The sequence below is a fragment of the Phycodurus eques genome, chromosome 15 (genome assembly GCF_024500275.1).
Source record: "Phycodurus eques isolate BA_2022a chromosome 15, UOR_Pequ_1.1, whole genome shotgun sequence".
Lineage (NCBI taxonomy): Eukaryota > Metazoa > Chordata > Actinopteri > Syngnathiformes > Syngnathidae > Phycodurus > Phycodurus eques.
The window spans coordinates 20,191,904-20,210,819 of NC_084539.1; the positions used below are offsets into that span (position 1 = coordinate 20,191,904).

Genomic DNA, 18,916 nt, shown 5'->3' on the forward strand with positions numbered 1-18,916 from the left:
ATAAGAGTCCATTTAAAGAGAAAACCCTATTTTTTAATGAAATAACTAAATGTAGTCATTAAATTGTCATGCAATATATGACTTTTTTTTAGATATTATCGTAATATTTCCCATGTATATATTATTTGCATTAAACTTATCTCTTTCAATTCCAAAAACAGATGTGATGACACTGATTTCTGTAGCATTGGATCTGCTTTATTTATTTATTCATTATTTTTTAAAGGTCCCATGCCACACCTATTTATTTATTTTTAAGATAAATGCACAGGATGCGCCTTTTCAAGCTGTTGTAGTTGGTCCAAAACACAGCAATACAGAAAATACAGAATAAAAAATGAAAAAAACAGTCACAACGCACAAACCGATAAACAATCAGCATAACAAATGCACACACAAGAAGGTTGGCTCCCGTTTCAGTTTAACTCTCCCTCTGTGCATCATATATTTAAAATGCAATGTTTTTATATCTGAGAAAGGCATCTCTGTGTTGTTTTTTTAATTATTTTATTTTAAAGTCATCACTTTATGGCAAAGAAAATAATGGAGTAGGAAAAAAATGTGCTTTAACAATAAAGAACATCATGCATTATTTATTGCCACTAACTTCACTCATTATGTTACTGTACGGCCTAAATCTAAAGATAGATTTATCTGTTAATGCTTTTTTTTCTTTTAATGTTTTAGGTATGTGAAAATTGCTGTAAAATTAAAAAAATACGAAGGACGTAGGGGAAGTATTGTAAAAAAAAAAAAAAAAAGTCAAAAGTTTTGTCTGTCATTCATCTTTGTTGCTGTAAGCATTAAGGGACCTAAAAAGAGGTTTCTTTATTCATTATATTTTTTTAGATTAATAGGTCGATTAATCTGTTATCGGTTGGGCTCTAGTATGTTGTGTGTGACCACAGATATGAATAGGTGATTCGACACGCCGTTTTGAGCAGTGTGCCTACGGGGCCGCTAAGTTAAGAGGAGCAAAGACGTCAGCGCATTCCATGTCCGGATGGCAAGAAAACTGAAAGAAAGGATGCCAGTACATTGTGCGGCATATGGTTGCATACAACTGCGTACAATTACAACAAGAGAACTCGGCGTAAACATTAACAAGTAAATATATTTTGGGTTTAAAAAAAAATCTGTATTGATAACACACTCTTTGGCGTTGGTAAGAAAATAAACCTCGTGAAAATCGGTTGCGAAATTAGCGAGTTACTACTAATTTTCAATGCCTTTGATGGGAACATCGACCCCTGCAACACGGCCGCCAGGTTGGCACGTGAGTTACAGTCGTGACGCTACAGCACACTGGCGCATCTATTCTTCATATCTATGTTTGTGACATACGGCTTGTCTCATTCACATTAAAAGCGTTCCTCAGAGACGAAAGTAGTGTGGGTCGCTAGGAAGGCAGGAACTAAAATGTATTGTACAAAAGATAGAAATGAGAGCAATATGTAATGAACGTGTTCGATGCAAAAGCGGAAGTGACGACACTGATTTCGTCGTCGGGGTTTCCGCTTCAGTTACGGCCACGGCCACACACACACACACATTTGTACACTTGAATGCACACTAGTAGTAATATTTTTAGATAATATACACATGATAAGGTAGCCACAACGATAAACGCTGTAAAATAAAACACGCATATACTTTGTTAGAATTACTGTACTACAGTAAAGTACGGACTACAGGCGGCGACATTTCCCCATTCCACCGCTGGTACAATTCGTCGAAAAAATGGTGAACTCTTAACAGCCGTGGACGCCTCAATGGTTTGAGCTGCGTGAAGGTGAAGACGGCCGACGGTTTTGTCTCCTCGGAGCTAGCCTGTCGTCCTCGAAGGGACGGCCGGGGGCAGCAGGAGCGAGCTGAGGCTGGAGCCTCGGGGGACCAGTCGGACATGAACGGGGTAAGTTTGAGACAACATGTTCGACAAAATGTCCCAGCGTCTCACCTGAGGTCAGGAACATAAAAGTGGCCAAATATGAACTTCTTGAGTTGAATTTTACACACCAGAGTGTAAAACGTTTGTTGGTTAGTCCACACGAAAACGAGCTTTCTGCTCATGCCTGATAGCTAGCTATAATTTCCCCACGTTTAATTTAACTTTAAAACGGCAAAGGTGGCGAATTTAAAACCAGAGAAAAGCCTTTAAAGTGCATTGTATGTTCCTTTTTGTTATTTAGTCGTCCTTCATATTAGGCCTGTCGCCTTTGTGCTTTGACCGTTTAAAGGGAACTGTTGGAGTGGGTGTGGATTTCCCACTCCATTGTAAAAAGCAATTCAAAATATAGTTTTTTTTCTCTTCTTGGATTTGCTTTTTTATGCCTGATGCCAAACAAGCTTTGAAACATTAATGGGTTAATGTGCCTCAATTTCCACAGAAATAAATAATACGCCAACATTTCTTCCCAAAATTAACCTTTTACATCCACTCTACAGTATTTTCAGCACATTATACAGATGTGACTCTTGCTTCTGCTCCAGGAGGAAATCTTATGCAGTCAACACTGTGCCCCCGCTTCAAGTTGTCCTCAGTCGGCGTCTCCGGTCCGCGATGACAAGTTGACCAACATGGCGCAGGAGGGAAGAAGTACTTCCCAGTGTTGCCAGAGGAGAGATGTCCAGTGGTTGGGAGAAGGTGTGAAACATGTAGTAGTGGTTTAGTAAACGCTGGACCAGGGTTTTTCCTGGCTCAAATTGAGCCAGAAGTTGTACCATTCTGACTATCAATCGCACATACAAGACAAACAATATTATAACAGTTTTTATGATGACAGAGGTGGCCCGAAATTCGGTGGAGGCAGCCACCGCCAAATTTTATAAGCAGAAAAACCTTGTTGACATAACATAAATACTTACCTACCGATGATGAATAAACTAATGTTAAATATAGATTTGTTTCCCTTCCCACCAGGCCCAATCGCAAATGGTATCGGCCCGACCGCGAAAGATTGCCACTCTTCGGACACGGCAAGGCATCTTTCCTCTTGCTGGTCAGACGAATGTACATCACCTCCACAGCTTCAATGTCGCCTTGAGCCTGCTGCAGAGCGCCCCATGCAGCTCGCTGCCGACAGGCATCCCGCTCCTTTGCACAGTAGCAACCGAAGCTCTGCTGTGCCCCGCCGCAAGCAGCAAAAGCGAGCCATGCCCAAAATGTGCGTGTGTTTTTGTCACTTTTAACCACCTTTGGTTGATTTATCGCATGTCTCATGCGTTCTTTTTTTATTTTTATTTTTTTGTCTCTCCCGAATAGCCCCCGAGGGAAAAACTCCCAGAACAAAAAAGTTACAGACTTCTTTCCAATAAGACGCAGCTCACGAAAAAGTAAAACGGAGCTCAAGGTAACCTGAAACGTTTCGATTTGTCAAATCAAGTTGCATCCAGTTCCAATCCAAAATGCACATTTGTAAGACAAATACATTTAGCTGAGAATCTACACATTAATGTTAATAAATATGATAGAAAAAAAAATTAAGACATAATGTGTAAATTAAAAAAAAACTGTCCCATCAAGTTTAATCAACATCTGATCTGCACATTAATGTAATTAGATATGCCCTTATTCATTTATTTTTAATTCACAAAAAAATAAACAAATAATCAAGAGAAATCTGATCCAGAGTTCACATTTGACACAATTTAAATATAATGTTAATTAAATTTTCTACATGCGATGTCTATGCACAGCTAGAAGCTGTTTTGTTTAATCCAGATCTGCCAGATGTTTGTCAGCCATTTAAATTCACGTGAGAATCACACATTGCCAATAAAAAAAGATCAAAGGTTGAAAAAGGTTGTGTATAATGTGCAAAATCCTAAAATAAAAAGTGAAATCAAGTTTAATCCAGATCTGTTCCAAATTTAACATTTGAAAGTGATTTGAGTGAAAAGCCACACATCGATAATGTCAATATCAGTGATTATATTAATAAATACATTTTACTAATAAATACATTTTAATAATGAGTTGTCAAGTTTAATCCAGATCTGAATCAGATTGCGCATATTTTGCCGATAAAAGTTGTGGTGAGAATGCGTGCATGGGTGAGGTCATTAAAAATATTCAAATTGATCAGTCTTGTATAATCAATGATTAAAAAATGTAAAATCTGGTTTGACTCTAGATCGCATCCAGATTGCAAATGAAACAGCAATGCAAATGTTTGTCATTTGTTGTTTATGTAGGATTTTTTTAATTTTATTTTTTACATTTTGTCTTATTATTACTGGAGGTAATAATATTCATTCAGTTAACGCTACAAACCAGGCACTAACCAGCTGTTGTTTTCTGTCCAGTGTGAACAGAAGCACCTCATTGACCACCTCATCACAAACGGGATAGAGGAAGGAATGCAAGTACGGACCTTTCCTGTTTACACTACTTACACCTGGAAGATGCCAGGAAGAAATATGTCTATAATGAGTGAAAGCTATTTAATTCAATCCAGATCTGATCCAGATTGTGCCTATGTTAGCATTTTAATTAAGTCGAGAAGCCACAATTATCACAATAATAAAAAAAAAAAAACTTAGCACATACAGTTTAATCCAGATGAAAAAGAAAAACATAATGTGGGGTGGGGTGGTGTCAAATCAAGGTTAATCCAGATCTGATCCAGATTGCACATTTGGAAGCAACGTGTGGCAATCCTACTTTGAAGGTGCGGCACATGGAGGGAAAGGGCCGAGCGGTGTTTGCCACGCGATACTTCCGGAAAGGCGAGTACGTGGTGGAGTACCACGGAGATCTCCTGGAGATGGCAGACGCCAAAAAGCGGGAGGCGGAGTACGCCCAGAACCCGGAGACGGGCTGCTACATGTACTACTTTCAGTACCTCTGTAAATCTTACTGGTACGTGGTCACTCATTGCGTCCAATGCTGAAGAGCAAACATTTCCCACTTTTCCCACAATTCCATATTTTCCGAGCGAAAAATCCCATTGAAATGAAAGCAGGCCTTTTTGTCACACCACACTATGTTCCACATCCAGCGTGGACGCTACCAAAGAGACCAAGCGTCTGGGGCGTCTGATCAATCACAGCAAGAGCGGCAACCTGCAGACCAAATTGCACGACGTGGACGGCACGCCGCACCTCATCCTGGTGGCGTCGCGGGACATCGACGAGGGCGAGGAGCTGCTGTACGACTACGGCGACCGAAGCAAGGCGTCCATCGCTGCGTACCCGTGGCTCAAACACTAACTCCAGGGAGAACCTCTTTTATTTATAAACACAACTCCCAAAAATGTAGAGGTCAAATTAAGGTCACCTGCAACAGTTATGTTGCCCTTTCAGTTAATCCTGAAATTTCACCACAAAGCCGTTTTGGGAGTCGTGCTTCATACACACTTTATTTTTTTCTCTACACATTTTCTACGAATGACGCACGTGGGCATACTTCTACAGGTTGGTGCATTTTTATACTTTTTTTTTTTTTTGAGCTTATTACTGCACTAGTTTTTAAAGGACACTGAATTCAATCTAGAACATTCTTCACACGGTATCTTTGAATTATGGGCTTTTGCTTGTTTTTTACAGTTGGATGAATTGCAAACACATTTTTAGAGGGTCTACTTCTGTTTATTTTTGCAAAAATAGCTTTTTTTTTTTACAAGCTTTTACATGTGGGCCACACTGAAAAGAAAATAAAGTAATTATTCTACCAGGAACACGTTGTTTTTTATGACAATCAAGTCATGTTAAGACCTTTTTAGAATCTTATTTTCAAGAGAAAAAAAGATTTGGAAGATTAAGGTCCTAGTTATTTGAAGAAAAAGGGTCACATTTGATTAAGAAAACCTATTATGAGAAAAAGTTGTCATCGTTTAAAAAAACAAAACAATTGCAATCTTATGAGTAGTAAGGCCATTATTTTTTCAGAAAAAAAGGGTCGCATTCAAGAAAAACACTTCTAAGAAAAAGTCGTTATTGTACCAAAAGAAGACTTGTGAGGGAAGTCAAATTCACAAAAAAATAGTGTGAGAATTCTAATTCTAAGAAGCCTAATTCATGGGGTAAAAAAAGTTACATTTCATAGGGGGAAAAGTTATTTTACAATCAAAGTTAAAAAAAAATATATATATATATAATTTTAAAACAATAAAGGTATAATCTTTCAAGATTAAAGTCCAGTTTTCAGGGGAAATGTCCTTTTGAGAATTATTTTTTTAAATTCTACGAGGAGAGTCGTCATCCTATGAAAATAGTGTATTTTAGAAGAATGAGAATACAAATTGAAATGTTACCAGAATGAGAACAAACTCGTGATGTTATGGTAATTAATTATTTTTTTTTAATTATTACTTTTTCTCACAAAAGTACCAATACTTTTGTGAGAAAAAGTTGTTAGCTTCTGAAAATTTTGAAATGTTAGGAGAAGAGTCATATTACAAGAATGAGAATAACGTACTTTTAGGAGAAATAATAGCTGGAATTTTACAAGGATAAATTGTACTCTTACAAGGATGTCACAATTTTTTCAGGGATTCCTTTTTTTTTTTAGGATAAAATATGAGAACCAATGTAATCTTTTGATTTTTCAATGATAATGTCAAATACAGTCATTTTCCTTAATAATAAAATTCATTTTCTTACAAGAATAAAGTTGTTTTCTTTTTAGGGTAAAGTTTAAATGACAGGAGAATAGTCATCATCTTAATGAGAATGATGAAGTTGTAGGATGAGAAGAATTGTCGTATTTATTGATGATAGTTTGAATTTTTTCCAAGAATAAAGTAATGGGAATAAAATCCTATTTTTGGAAAACGAAATTCTGAGAAAGTCAGTACAATGAGAATAGTTCTCAAAAAAGAGTTCAGTGTTGTGTATTTTATTTACGAGATTAACATTGTAAATTTACAAGGCAAAGGAAGGCTAAGAGGAGTAGTGGGGGCGAATTTTGAAATTCATTTGTTAAATGACTTTTCCTCGTTAGATTTTATTCTTGTAATATTCCAATTTTCTTTAATTGTTTTTGTTTTAAAATTTGTATCATGGGGGGGCTTATTCTTGGTATATATATTTTCTTTTCTGTGTGGCCGTAACACTCCTTGGTAACAATGGAATTTTCATCTAACTCGTGTAAACAAGTCGGGCTGCAAATTGTTGAAATGACAATTTTAAAAACGATTACACGTTTATTATTGGAAAGTGTTCTGCCAGTCTTAATGCTAAATGAAGGCAAGTAGCTGTAGCCTCTGCCAGCTAATTCTGCTAAGGGTAAACAGTCCGGCTGCAAATTGTCAAAATGAATAGTTTATTTCGGGTTTAAAAAGTTAACTATGAGAAGGCGTTAAAAGTCTTAAAGGGAAGATAAAATAAGACAAGCCTGCTAGCCGTAGCCTAGTAAAAAAATGTCTTCTGTTTTGTTGTTGTTGTTCTCCGTTACAGTACAGAGGTGTAACAAGTTCCCACTTGGAACAAATTAAACAAATACAGTGCAGCTCAGCCTCTGGCAAACGAGGAACATGGCTACCGATATGCTTTTGGCGGTGTCAAACTCATTTGTAACAGCATTTAAACATATAATGTACTGTACATGTTTTCAGAGGCTGTTTTTAAAGAACAACAAAAATGCTTTTAGTGTTCTAAACTTCTATAAAAATGAGTCGCGACTTTGCAACAATTGGAAAATGCGGGTCCCGGGGTCACACCAGTTGCGAACCACTGGTCTAGGATGTAGTTTTATTTTTATATGTAGTCGAAGTGTTGTTGAAACATGAACAAGGACAACGCACATATGTTCCAACATAGTCAGTATATTATTGAATTTCTGGATTTTTAAGAAACAAGTATCCCATTAGCATCGTCTGGCTCTCCTTTAAATATGTTTTTTTATTCTTTTTTTTACATTGACTTGTTGCAATAATAGCCGCCATTTTAGGATGTCGTCATAGGTGCTATAGCAGCCAATAGGTCTTAATGCTGGGCTTTAGGAATAAACTTGTCATATGCAAATAACATTTCACTTGGGTTTCCTTTTTTTCCATGGAAAAATAAAAAACAAAAATATTTCTTTCCCTCTGCATCTTGCATAGATTACAAATATTCAGTGCGCTAAAAATAGCATTTGAAATTCCAGTCAGGCTTAAAACTGCTGGTGCAGTTGTTATTGTCGGAAAAAAAAAAAAGTACTTCCCGCACCACAAAGCAGAAATCTGGCTCCTCAAAACAGTGAAAATAAAAGAGAAAAAATAAGTTGTAAAGTCAAAAACAAGGCCATATTCATGAGTCATTAGAATGGTTAAAATATCACACAGTGTTCAAAATCCTCACTTCTGTACAGCTGGTAGTGTTGATAGGAGTTTGATGTATATTTTCCCTTCAGTGCAGAGTTGGGGTAGCCTTTTCCAAGTCATGCCCACAAAGACGCAAAGTCAACCATTTTGGTTTTGAAGCGGCCATCTTAGGCTCATTTCGGACTTTTCCAGCGGTCCTTCAGATGGACTCCGCCCAGAGATTTTGTCCGATTGCTCCTAGAGTCACTTCAGCCTTATTCGGGGGGCCACGAAATGCCCGAAAATGCACCAATTTTTTTTTTAAGTGCTTTCCCCGTGCAGAAAGTCTCAAGGACCCATAATCGGAATGGAAGAGAAAGTCGGACACTTTGGTTTGAAGCTGTCATTTCACGGTGAATTCCAGGGTTCGTACTTTGGGAACTCCTACAAAGGGATAGCTTTATTTTGTTGCTAAGAATTGCATGTTTGGCTGGCGTTACATGCTCTGATTGGCTGTAGGTTCCCCAACCCTGAATTTAGTGTTTCCCCTTCTATCTTTTCAGCGCCGTAGGTATAAACACCAGGGAATTAAATTCAATAATGCCTCATTTGCATACAGTATGTCATGGTTACGCCTAAAGAAAACAGTTCATGGGGAACATGCAAAAATAAAACGTTTTTTTTAAGGCTGTCTTGGATGTGGCGGCTAAAAGTGCGGTAAGGCCTCCTGGGCTTGTTCGGTGAACGTGTCGTCGTGTGCGTTGCCCCTCTGCCAACTCCGCTGCTTGTCACGGGAAAACAAATTAAACCTGAGAACAAAAAGAAAGAATGATTTCACTCATTCAGCCCCGCAAGCCCGCTTGACTTAGCAACATGATATTTGGTAGGTGTGTTTATCATGAGTAGAACCACAAAAAGTGTCAAGAAGCCATGCCTGAAAACAGACAGGAAAACTATTTTGATTTGAAGTGGCCATTTAGGCTCAGAAGCACCCTCCAGAACTCAAAGCCAGTTTTACTTAGCAATATGAAATTTGGTAGGGACGTGTATCATGAGTAGACCAACAAAAAAAATACAACACCTGAAAACACACAGAGAGTAAGCTGTTCTGGTTCAAAGGGAACATTTTAAGGTCATTTTGGCCATTGCCAGGGCTATCGAGAGTTTTGGGAAAATTCAACCCCCCAAAGCCTATTTCAATTTAGCAACCTGAAATCTGGTAAACACGTTTACCGTGAGTAGACCCACAAAAAGTCTCAAGAAGCTATGCCTGAAAAGACACAGGAAGTCAGCCATTTTAGGATCATTTTGGAGAATTCCAGGGGTCTTGGAAGGCAAACCTATCCTAGAGATTTGGTCCGACTACTACCAAACTTGAACCCTGAATGCCAGACAGATGGGCGACACTAAATTGGTGACAATTTGTGTTTTCGTCATTTCGTGTGGGCGGTAAAGTTCAATGACTCGCCATAAAACAGGAAATGCTAAAAGGTCACAGCCACAAGGTCAGAGCTAGTTTCACTGAAGAACATGAAGTTTGGTCAGCATGTCTATCATGGGTAGACACAAAAACACATCGAAAAACCATGCTTGAAAAGACAAAGTCTGCAATTTTGAAGTCATTTTAGCCATTTCCGTTACAAACTCTGTCTGGAGATTTTGCCCGAGAGCTGTTTCAAAGCGTTGAAAACATCTTTGCGGAAATGTTATATTAGTTCTTAGTGTCAAGTCACACCATTACCATTGTTAAGCTAGCCGACTGGGACTTGTTGGTATTAAAAAGGAGGTTAGGGTGGAAAAATTGCGGCTCATACGAGTGACGCGAAGCCTCTGGCAGGCTGTAAAGTGGGGTCATCGCGGATCAAACCCGCCGCCACCATGGGCATGAAGGCCGTGAAGATCCTGTCACACAGAGCAGGGCAGGGCAGGACGGGGGGTGGAGGGGGAGGGGGAGGGGGGGGGGGGGCGACAAGGACTCTTGTCAAAGTCTTCACCTTGACAAAACCAACCACAAAGGCTCAAGTTTCACAATGCCTGGATACGGACGGGTACACTCCCATTTCTCGTCCCGTTACTGGAATCGCTCTCGTATTTTAAACACAATCGAATCGACATCGGTACGTCACTGTGTGAAAGTGCACACATTCTGTTTTGCTGTTCAAGGTCGATGAATAACAGGTCCTATGGTACGGCTCTGAATTTGGTCTTTGCGTGTGTGTCTGTCTGTGTTTTGGATGTGTGTGAGTGTGTTGTGTGTCAGTGCTTTAGTATGCGTGAGTGTGTTTGTGTTTGAGAGTGTGAGCATTTTGTGTGTGTGCGTGATTGTGTAAACAACATACAGGCGTTTGATTCCGGACTCTGGCTGCACAGCAGAACGCGATCTCGTCCTGGGTTCGGGCTCGGGACCGGGAGCGGCCGTGTCGTCCTCCATTTCGTCGCTACAAGTCCGTTTTAGTTACAGCTTATAAGCACGTTATGAATATTAACGTAAATGATGTCGTCATGTGCGGACCTTTTGTAGTAGGCCAGCTCCTCCTGCAGCAGGAAGACTTTGGCTTTGAGCTCGTTGCGCTCGTGCAGAACGTCCCGCAACTCCTGCAGGGTGAACCGGGCCCGGTTGGGGTCCTTGGAGTCCGGGATCTCCGTAGTGGTCTCTTCCTCCTGGCACAGAGCCTCCTGAGAGAGGAGAGACGATTATGTATCACTTAGAGGTAGTGACATGAGTAGAACGGCGTGGGCATGGAAAGCCATTTGAGCATTGAGTTCATATACTTGATATCCAGCCTAAAGTCTGTGTACTAGTACGCTGGTCTTGGAAATTTTTTTTACTAGTAGTACATAGTCATTCTACTAGTGCAGTAGTTCTCAAAGTGTGGTACAAGTACCACTAGTGGTACTCGGGCTCCCCCTAGTTTTATGTGAAAGAATCACTGTTAAATGTTCAAACTGCATAATATAAAGTAGCTCAAACTTTTTTTTTTTTTTTTAATCCATCAAAGTACATTTGTTAAGTACAGTTCAATTGTATTTAACTTTTAGGGACAATACATTTGCATTTATTTTTTTAGAATATTTAAGTACAGTCTTTTTTTTTTTTTACTTTTATGTGTAATGCATTTGAATTGAGCCATTCAAGTACAGTTATTTTATTTTCCTATATTTCTGCCTTGTTTTTTGATGAACACCGGGGCCTACTACGCTACTGTATTTAAATGGTGGTACTTGGAGAGCCAAGTATTTATATATTTATTTATTTTCGGTGATACTTAATGAAACATTTTGAGCAACACTGTACTAGTGCACCCTAGTCGTTCTACTAATGCACTGAATTGCTCTACTAGTGAGGACAAAGAGCGTACTAGTGCATGGACCTTAAAACGGGTATCAATGATACGCAATAAACGCTTAAAGGGCTTTCCATTGGCGAGACAGGAAATGCTGATACCTTGGTGAAATATTGGTACACAGCAGGCATGTCTTCATCGCACATGGCCTCCTGGTGGCACAACACAGCACGCCTCATTGTTTGCCTTTCATTATCATTTTGATTTTTTTTTTTTTTCCCTCCCAAATTAATTCTTGGACATAACCTGTTCGATGCTCACTGCACTCAGCAAACAACACACGGCCGAGTTCCTCAAACAATGGCCTATTCAATTGCAGAGCGCCAGGTATTTAATAGAGCGATAGATATGCTAAGGCTGGTACAGATTTTAATATTATTTTAATACTTCCGAATATTGTATTGTAAAGTGGGTCAGTATGTTGTGCCATTGTGTAATGCGTGTGTCTGTTTTTAGGGAGGTATGTGATTTTCTATATTTGAGTTAAGGCTTTTATTTGAGGACATCTTAATGAGTCGTAAGCTTTTTGTCACACAGTGATCTTGCAAAATGGCATCATCAGAGCCATGACCACTTTGAAATTTCACACAGAACCCAACCAAGCGAGATGTTGCCGCATGAAACTTCACACCCCTGTCCCGGCATGACCGTTAGTTGCACACCATGCAGTCACTGATCATCATCCCAGTGTTGTTGGTCAGGCTGCTTTACCCAAAGCAACGCCGCCTCGTCGTCCTCGTCCTCGTCAGGCCCGTCGGGGCTGAGCGAGCTGGGCGGCGGTGACGGGGGCGGCGGGGGGGTCGATGATTCCCACCAACCCTCCGCCCCTGCCACAACTTTAGCTTCGCACTGGTTAAGAAGATTGACGTGTGAACGACAGATTTGTGTTGTTTTTTTTATGAGCAAGCTACACAGCAATAACAAAGATGGAATACGTTTCCTTAAATAAATATGGAGTACGTGAATGAATACAGAATTTCTTAAATATATATATATATATATATATATATTTGAATAAATATAGTAAATACCTAATGCCCCCAAATATTACAAGTAAGCATTTATTTATAAAAGATGAGAGAGGCATCTATTAAGGGTGGCATTTATTGTCCAATTAAAAAACAATATTCTGGCGCGTGCGCAAGGGAGGTGCGGGTTACCTCTGCCGGCGAGGGGGGCTGAGGCGGAGCTCCCTGGGCTTGGCCCTTCAGCCGCTCCCTTAGGCGCGCCACTTCCTGCAGCAGGGCTCCCACTTCTTGACCGCGGGTCTGCGCGCCGGCCTCCAGCTCCACCTTCTGCTCGATCAGCGCTTTGCCCTGAGCCGCCATCACTGAGATCTTGTGGCGCAGGTCGTGGTTGATCTTCATGAGACGACACTGCTGCTGCTGGAGCTGGAACGGGGAAATTTGGTTTCACCTCCATATTTGTAGTTCATATGGAAAAACTACAACCCTCCAGGCCCCAATAGTCAATACAGTACAGTGAAATACACACAACAAGCACTATGTGCACATTTGTGTTATTTAATTGAAAAATATTAATGCAGAATTTACAAGATGGTATTTCCATACAATTATGAATTAATACAATTTATTGTCAAGTATTTTACATAACATTTTTATTCTATATTATGTGATTATATTAACTTATATAAAGATGTATTATAAAATATTTGTATATATATTATTAATACGGTATATGAAATAATATTTCATGGTTGGTTCTTTTTTTTTTTTTTTTTTTTTAATACAGTGCCGTGAAAATGTATTGGCCTTCTCAAATTCTTATATTTTTGCATAGTTTCCCCAAAAATGTTCAAGATCATCAAATAAATGTAAATATCCGACAAATATAAGCTCAAGAAAATGCTGTTTTTCAATGGTGATTTCATTTATTAAGGAAAAAAAAAAACCTTTTCAAAGTTAACTGTATGAAAAAGTAATGGCCCCCTAAACCTATTAATTGGTTGGGCCATTCTCAGCAGCAACTACTGAAATCAGGCAAAAATATAAGAATTTGAAAAGAGGGCCAATACTTTTGCACGGTAGTGTGTGTGTGTGTGTGTGGATATATATATATATATATAAATATAAATCAGAACACTTCAAGGAGTGGCCAGAGAACAATTAATAGACAAAATATGTGTTTTGGGTGTCTTCTGTAAAAACTGTATTTATTGGAAAGCCAGCCGTAGTTGTAAACAAAAAGTTGACATGACGTGATTGTTTTCGGAGCCTTACCGCCTCGATGTCTTCGCTTCTGAGCGTGAGCTCGCGGTCTTTGGCTCGGATCTCGTCCCGCTGCTTGTCCACCACCTCCTTCAGCTTCTTCATCACCTGACGCTCACGCTCGCTCATGCCTGCCATAAACACGGGCGACAGAAATACTCAAGTAAAAAGTAGAAGTACTGATTCAACTGCTTCATTTAAGACTATGAAATATACTTAATTAAAAAAAAGTAAAAATGTATGTTCATTGACAATTTGGTATATATATTATTAATAACTTGGCACAACGAAGTGTTCCCATAGCTTTGCTAACATTGTGAACTGACTAGCAAAGAAATGCCCAATTAGCCAATGTTAACAACTAAAACAAGAAGACGTTTGTTCACACAACTGTAAATGCGGGAAGCATTTATTGACGACATGACGTTATTTCAGGAAATTCGTTATATACCATATTTATTTGAGGAAATTCACTACACCATATTCATTTCAGGAAATATGGTATATACTGGTTTTCCTCAAATAAACGGTAGATACTGTATGTCCTGCATATACCGCATTTATTTGAGGAAATGCAATATGTACTGTATTTTTTTAAGGATACAGAATGTATACTGGATTTTCTCAAATAAATACGTATACACTGAATTTCCTCAAATGACGACTGTATATACTGAATGTCCAGCATATAGCATATTATTTGAAAAGTGCAAGACAGAGACAGTAAATATTACATTTCCTCAAATAAATACAGCATATACTGACATGTCCCCATAGCTTTGCCAACGTTGTGAACTAATTAACAAAAAACTAAAAGTTGTCCCTTGTTTGAGCACATCAAGATGTCATTCAATCTAATCAAGATCTCAACCCTGGTTGACTTTACCACACCGGAATAGTTTGAAACCATGTCAACATTAGTGTGCCGAAAGCGTGTGTGGAGCAGGTGTTTATATGTGTGTGAACACTGAGGCTAGTGTGTGCGCTCAAGACTGACTGCGGCCTCTGTGTACAAGCAGCAAAGAGAAGGCTTCCTTTGTGATTGTGCACACACCAAAAACCACATCTTCATTCTTCCCTTCTTGAATACAAATCATTTAAATATGAATACCCAACAATGAGCCCAGAAATGTCCAGAGACAGATATAAAATAATGATAATACGAAATACGTATAAAATCTAAATATAAAATACATTTTCGAAAAGGCGAAAAAAAACTTCCAAAGAACAGCAGTTAAAAATATGATATTTATTTTGAATTAACACGAAAAAAGTCACAACCTTTGGTTACAACTATAGAATATTAATAATAATAATTATTATAGAAGATATGTAGAAATATAAAATGTGCATTTAAAATTTTTTGAAAACAATCTTTAAAACTGCAGTAAAAATAAAAATTGTATTCTTTTCCTTTTAAGGCCTAATATGAAACCTGAAATTTTTTTAAACAAAAACAAAAAAAACTACAAAAACATAATTCGCAAAGTTGCAAAATTACATGCATGCATGCCATTGGCTAAAGGACAATAAAAAAAAATCCACAAAATTCAGAGATAAATGCTCGTCATTGGTGAGTGACAAATATATCGTAAAAATATCATTAGCCTAACAGAATTCATTTTTTATTATTTTTAACTCACGGTTACCAAATCAATACAAACAAATACCAAAGTACTTTGTAGATTGTGTTTTTTCATGTGTTCCAAAAATGTTCAAATATGACTTAGGGAACTATGCTATTAGGCTAATTATTACCAAATACGTATTTTGTAAAACATGAAAACACTTCCCAAAAACCTTTGAGAAGGAAAACAGTTTGTATTTTTTATTTAAACGAAAAACTACAAAATTTGGAGTGACAAAATGCCATCAGGAACCAATGTTATTTGAGCCAAGTAGTCCAGTGAAAAACAAAACTTCCCTAAAAATGCTGAAAAAATATTACAGTATATTTTCATTTCTACCCATTCAAGGCCAACACCACAGTTCAAGGAGTGAACAGATGACAAATATAAAATACAACAATGTGCTGTCCTGGATGAAGGAGTTTAGTTTGAGTTTTCTAAAGACTGTGCACACTCACTCACCCTCGTTCCTCTGCAGCTCGTCCTCACTCACGGGGTCTCGCGTGGACACATTGTCCAGGAGGCTCTTGTTCTCCTCCTGCAGTTGAGCAATTTGGCAGAGCAGATCCTGAGCCTCGCCTCGCCACACGTCCTCTACCAGCTCCAGCTCCTGAACCGCAATTCAAAACAAAATGTCATTAGCAACCGTTTGGCTTATGGTGTTCCGCAAGGTTCAATTGTAGGGCCCCTACTATTCTACAATGATGGTACATTTAAGTGGGGAAAATCATGGGAATTAAAACCCTACTAACAAATCCCGACAGGCTCAAGGAGAACACGGCTCTCCTGATTTACTTTACACAGCAGGGAGACAACTTTTATCCAAGAGGAGACTGAGGGCGGCAGCATGGTGGATGACTGGTTAGCGTATCTGCCTCACAGTTCTGAGGACCGGGGTTCAAATCCCGGCCGGCCTGTGTGGAGTTTGCATGTTCTCCCCGTGCCTGCGTGGGTTTTGTCCGGGTACTCTGGTTTCCTCCCACATCCCAAAAACATGCATGGTCGGTTAATTGAAGACTCTAGAGTGCCCGTAAGTGTGAATGTGCGTAGGAAAGGTTGTTTGTTTATATGTTCCCTGTGATTGGCTGGCGACCAGTTCAGGGTGTAGCCTGCCTCTTGCCCGAAGACAGCTGCGATAGGCTCCAGCACACCCGCGACCCTAGTGAAGAAAAGCGGCACAGAAAATGGATGGATGGATGGAGACAATTAGAGAAAGGAGGGAACAGCACACCACATTGAATGCTCGTTGGCAACGAACAGTGAAGGAGAATGAGGAAGGAAAATAATTTGAACTGACAACAGACTTAGGGCAGCCAGAATTAAAAAAAAAAAAAATGTACTGCAGCAAAGTGGAGACTGTGGCGTATAATACGACAGCTAAGCTAACACGAGCATATGTGTTTTTTGCCAACATAGTATATGCTTGACACGCTTGGAACCAGATACTAGAAATAGTACCTACTTTTACAAAGGAGAAAGAGTAATGTTGCGAGTAGAGCCGTGCTGAATCAGTCACATGCAGTGGAAAAGGGGCATACCGCATCATATGAACACATTTTCACTACCTGGTGTTCCCCAAGGTTCAGTTCTAGCGCCCCTACGGTTTTACTTTACACTATACTTTATATCTTTCATTGATTTATCCACTGCACAGAACCAGCTCTTCTGTCATTGTTTGGGACCAGTCTTTTTTATGAAATAGTACCGAATAGTTGGAAAAACAAAACACACTGACAAACGACAACAATGGAGGAGAAAAAGGTCGACTTCAATCTAAAAAAAAAAAAATCTACTTTAAACAGTAACGAAACACATTTTATCCAAGGGGAGTAGTAAATCCCACTATATTATAGACTTAGCAGCCACAATATTAAGTACACCGAGCTCTGCTGTGAATAAAATAAAATACGACACTGTATGCGGAACTTCGGAAAACGGGGTATCCGCCTTCCTGTGTATGCTACACTCATGAGAATGACTACGGTTTGATGTTTGAAGCCGAATGGCTGATGTCTCCGGACAAAAGTAAAATACATGTATATCATTTATTTATACAAATATGATAAGATATACTGTATGGAAACGAACAAAGCCTACATTTCTAGTATTGTCAGCTTTGCTGACTCTGTGGTGACTTCTTGTGTTCAAATAACATTGCAGAAGTCCCTACAGTTTCTTTGTCATAAATATGAAGTAGTTTGTGCATTGCGTCTAGATGCCACAAACTAGTGTCAAAGCACTACTTTTGAGAGAGGGCTCGGTGGTGATGATTGAATGTGAGGCTACTCGACCCCGAAAATGCTTACTGGCAATTCATCAATGCTTATTCAAGAATGAAATGAAAATGCAATTATAACGGACGTCCATTATCTGCGGTCCGGCCGGGTCCCCACCCCACCCGCGAATAACGGAGGTCCATTGTATTACCTTCCGGTGCTTCTTCTCCTTCTCCAGCCTCTCGGTCCTCTCCAGCCGGAGCTCGTCCAGCTCCAGGCGCAGCTCGTCGGCCTCGGGTCCGCCGATGCTGTGGCGGCTCACCATCACCTCCAGGATCTCCAGCACCCTCACCACCTTCGGCATGAGGCGGGACAGAGCCTCGCAGCCGTACTGGTCGATGATCCGCTCGAACTCGTGGCCTACCGCCGCGGCGATGTCGTACACGTCCATCACCGTCAGGTCGGCCGGGTTCTTCTCCAGGGCCGACCCGCCGCGGTCCTCCGGGACGTATCGGTGGCCCTCCATGGCTTCTCCTCCTCCTCCTCCTCCTTTTTCCCGCTGCGCGTGACACAAACGTAACTTTCCTCCGCGACACAACAAGTCCGCTAAGTTCCGCCGGCAAGCTTTAAAGCGCCACCTAAATGTACCGGGCTATCGCACGTCCATTACGACGTCGCCAACGGAGACACTGAAAGTGATTTATTCGTCCCCGATGGTCCGATCGTTGTCCGGTCCCGGCTGTCCCTTTCGTTGCGTTGACAATTCGCGAAAAGCTGGCCGCCATGCTAGGAGCGTCTTTTCCGCTCTCCTTTCAAAATAAAAGCAGCGCCACCGCTTGGGAGGACGGGGAGTCATGCTGGAAGGCTACATCCTTCAAAATACAACCAAATGGGAATACATGTCCTTCAAAATAAACCTGAATGCGAATGCTTCATCCTTCTGAATAAAGCCGAGTGGAAACGATGCGTCCCTTGCAATGAAATCTAACGGGGAATGCTGGACCCTACAAAATAAAATACAAGGGAAGTGCCAAACGTGCAACTGTGAGGCCGGAGAAAGCAGCATTCGGATTTGGGTTTTATTTTGAAGGACCCATAGAATTGTATTTTCAAAGAGTGACCACTGCGGTTGACAGGGCATTCCTGTTAGGTTTTATTTTGAAGCATGCGAAATTCCCATTGATCTTTATATTGAAGGTTGAGACTTTCTCAGTAGGTTTTATTGTGAAAGCTGCAGTACCTCCCTTTTCACTTCAGTTCAACTTGCCTGAATGT

The 18,916-nt window shown here is 39.9% G+C and overlaps 2 protein-coding genes across 7 annotated transcripts; one reads left to right on the forward strand and one right to left on the reverse strand.

The window, feature by feature from the left end:
- The first annotated feature begins 819 nt into the window (after positions 1-819).
- kmt5aa (lysine methyltransferase 5Aa) lies at positions 820-7,989 on the forward strand. Its single transcript, XM_061698465.1, has 7 exons — positions 820-1,912; positions 2,491-2,644; positions 2,921-3,164; positions 3,263-3,350; positions 4,306-4,365; positions 4,671-4,861; positions 5,001-7,989. Exons 1-7 carry the CDS (start codon positions 1,904-1,906, stop codon positions 5,209-5,211), a joined length of 957 nt encoding a protein of 318 aa, XP_061554449.1. The 5' UTR covers positions 820-1,903; the 3' UTR covers positions 5,212-7,989.
- rilpl1 (Rab interacting lysosomal protein-like 1) lies at positions 7,825-18,440 on the reverse strand. 6 transcript variants are annotated; one of them, XM_061698461.1, is made up of 10 exons: positions 17,853-18,440; positions 15,888-16,035; positions 13,810-13,928; positions 12,730-12,960; positions 12,281-12,418; positions 11,671-11,721; positions 10,738-10,901; positions 10,565-10,663; positions 10,040-10,127; positions 8,953-9,034 (listed from the first exon to the last, which is right to left on the reverse strand). In XM_061698461.1, the coding sequence occupies exons 1-10, from the start codon at positions 18,165-18,167 to the stop codon at positions 9,029-9,031; spliced, it is 1,359 nt and encodes a 452-aa protein (XP_061554445.1). In that variant the 5' UTR covers positions 18,168-18,440; the 3' UTR covers positions 8,953-9,028. The 6 variants fall into 6 exon arrangements, 5 of the variants coding, with proteins under 5 accessions (XP_061554444.1, XP_061554447.1, XP_061554446.1 ...); XR_009769914.1 differs by having other exon boundaries at positions 8,955-9,034; positions 9,967-10,127; XM_061698460.1 differs by lacking the exon at positions 10,040-10,127 and having other exon boundaries at positions 7,825-9,034.
- Between the last annotated feature and the right edge of the window lie 476 nt (positions 18,441-18,916).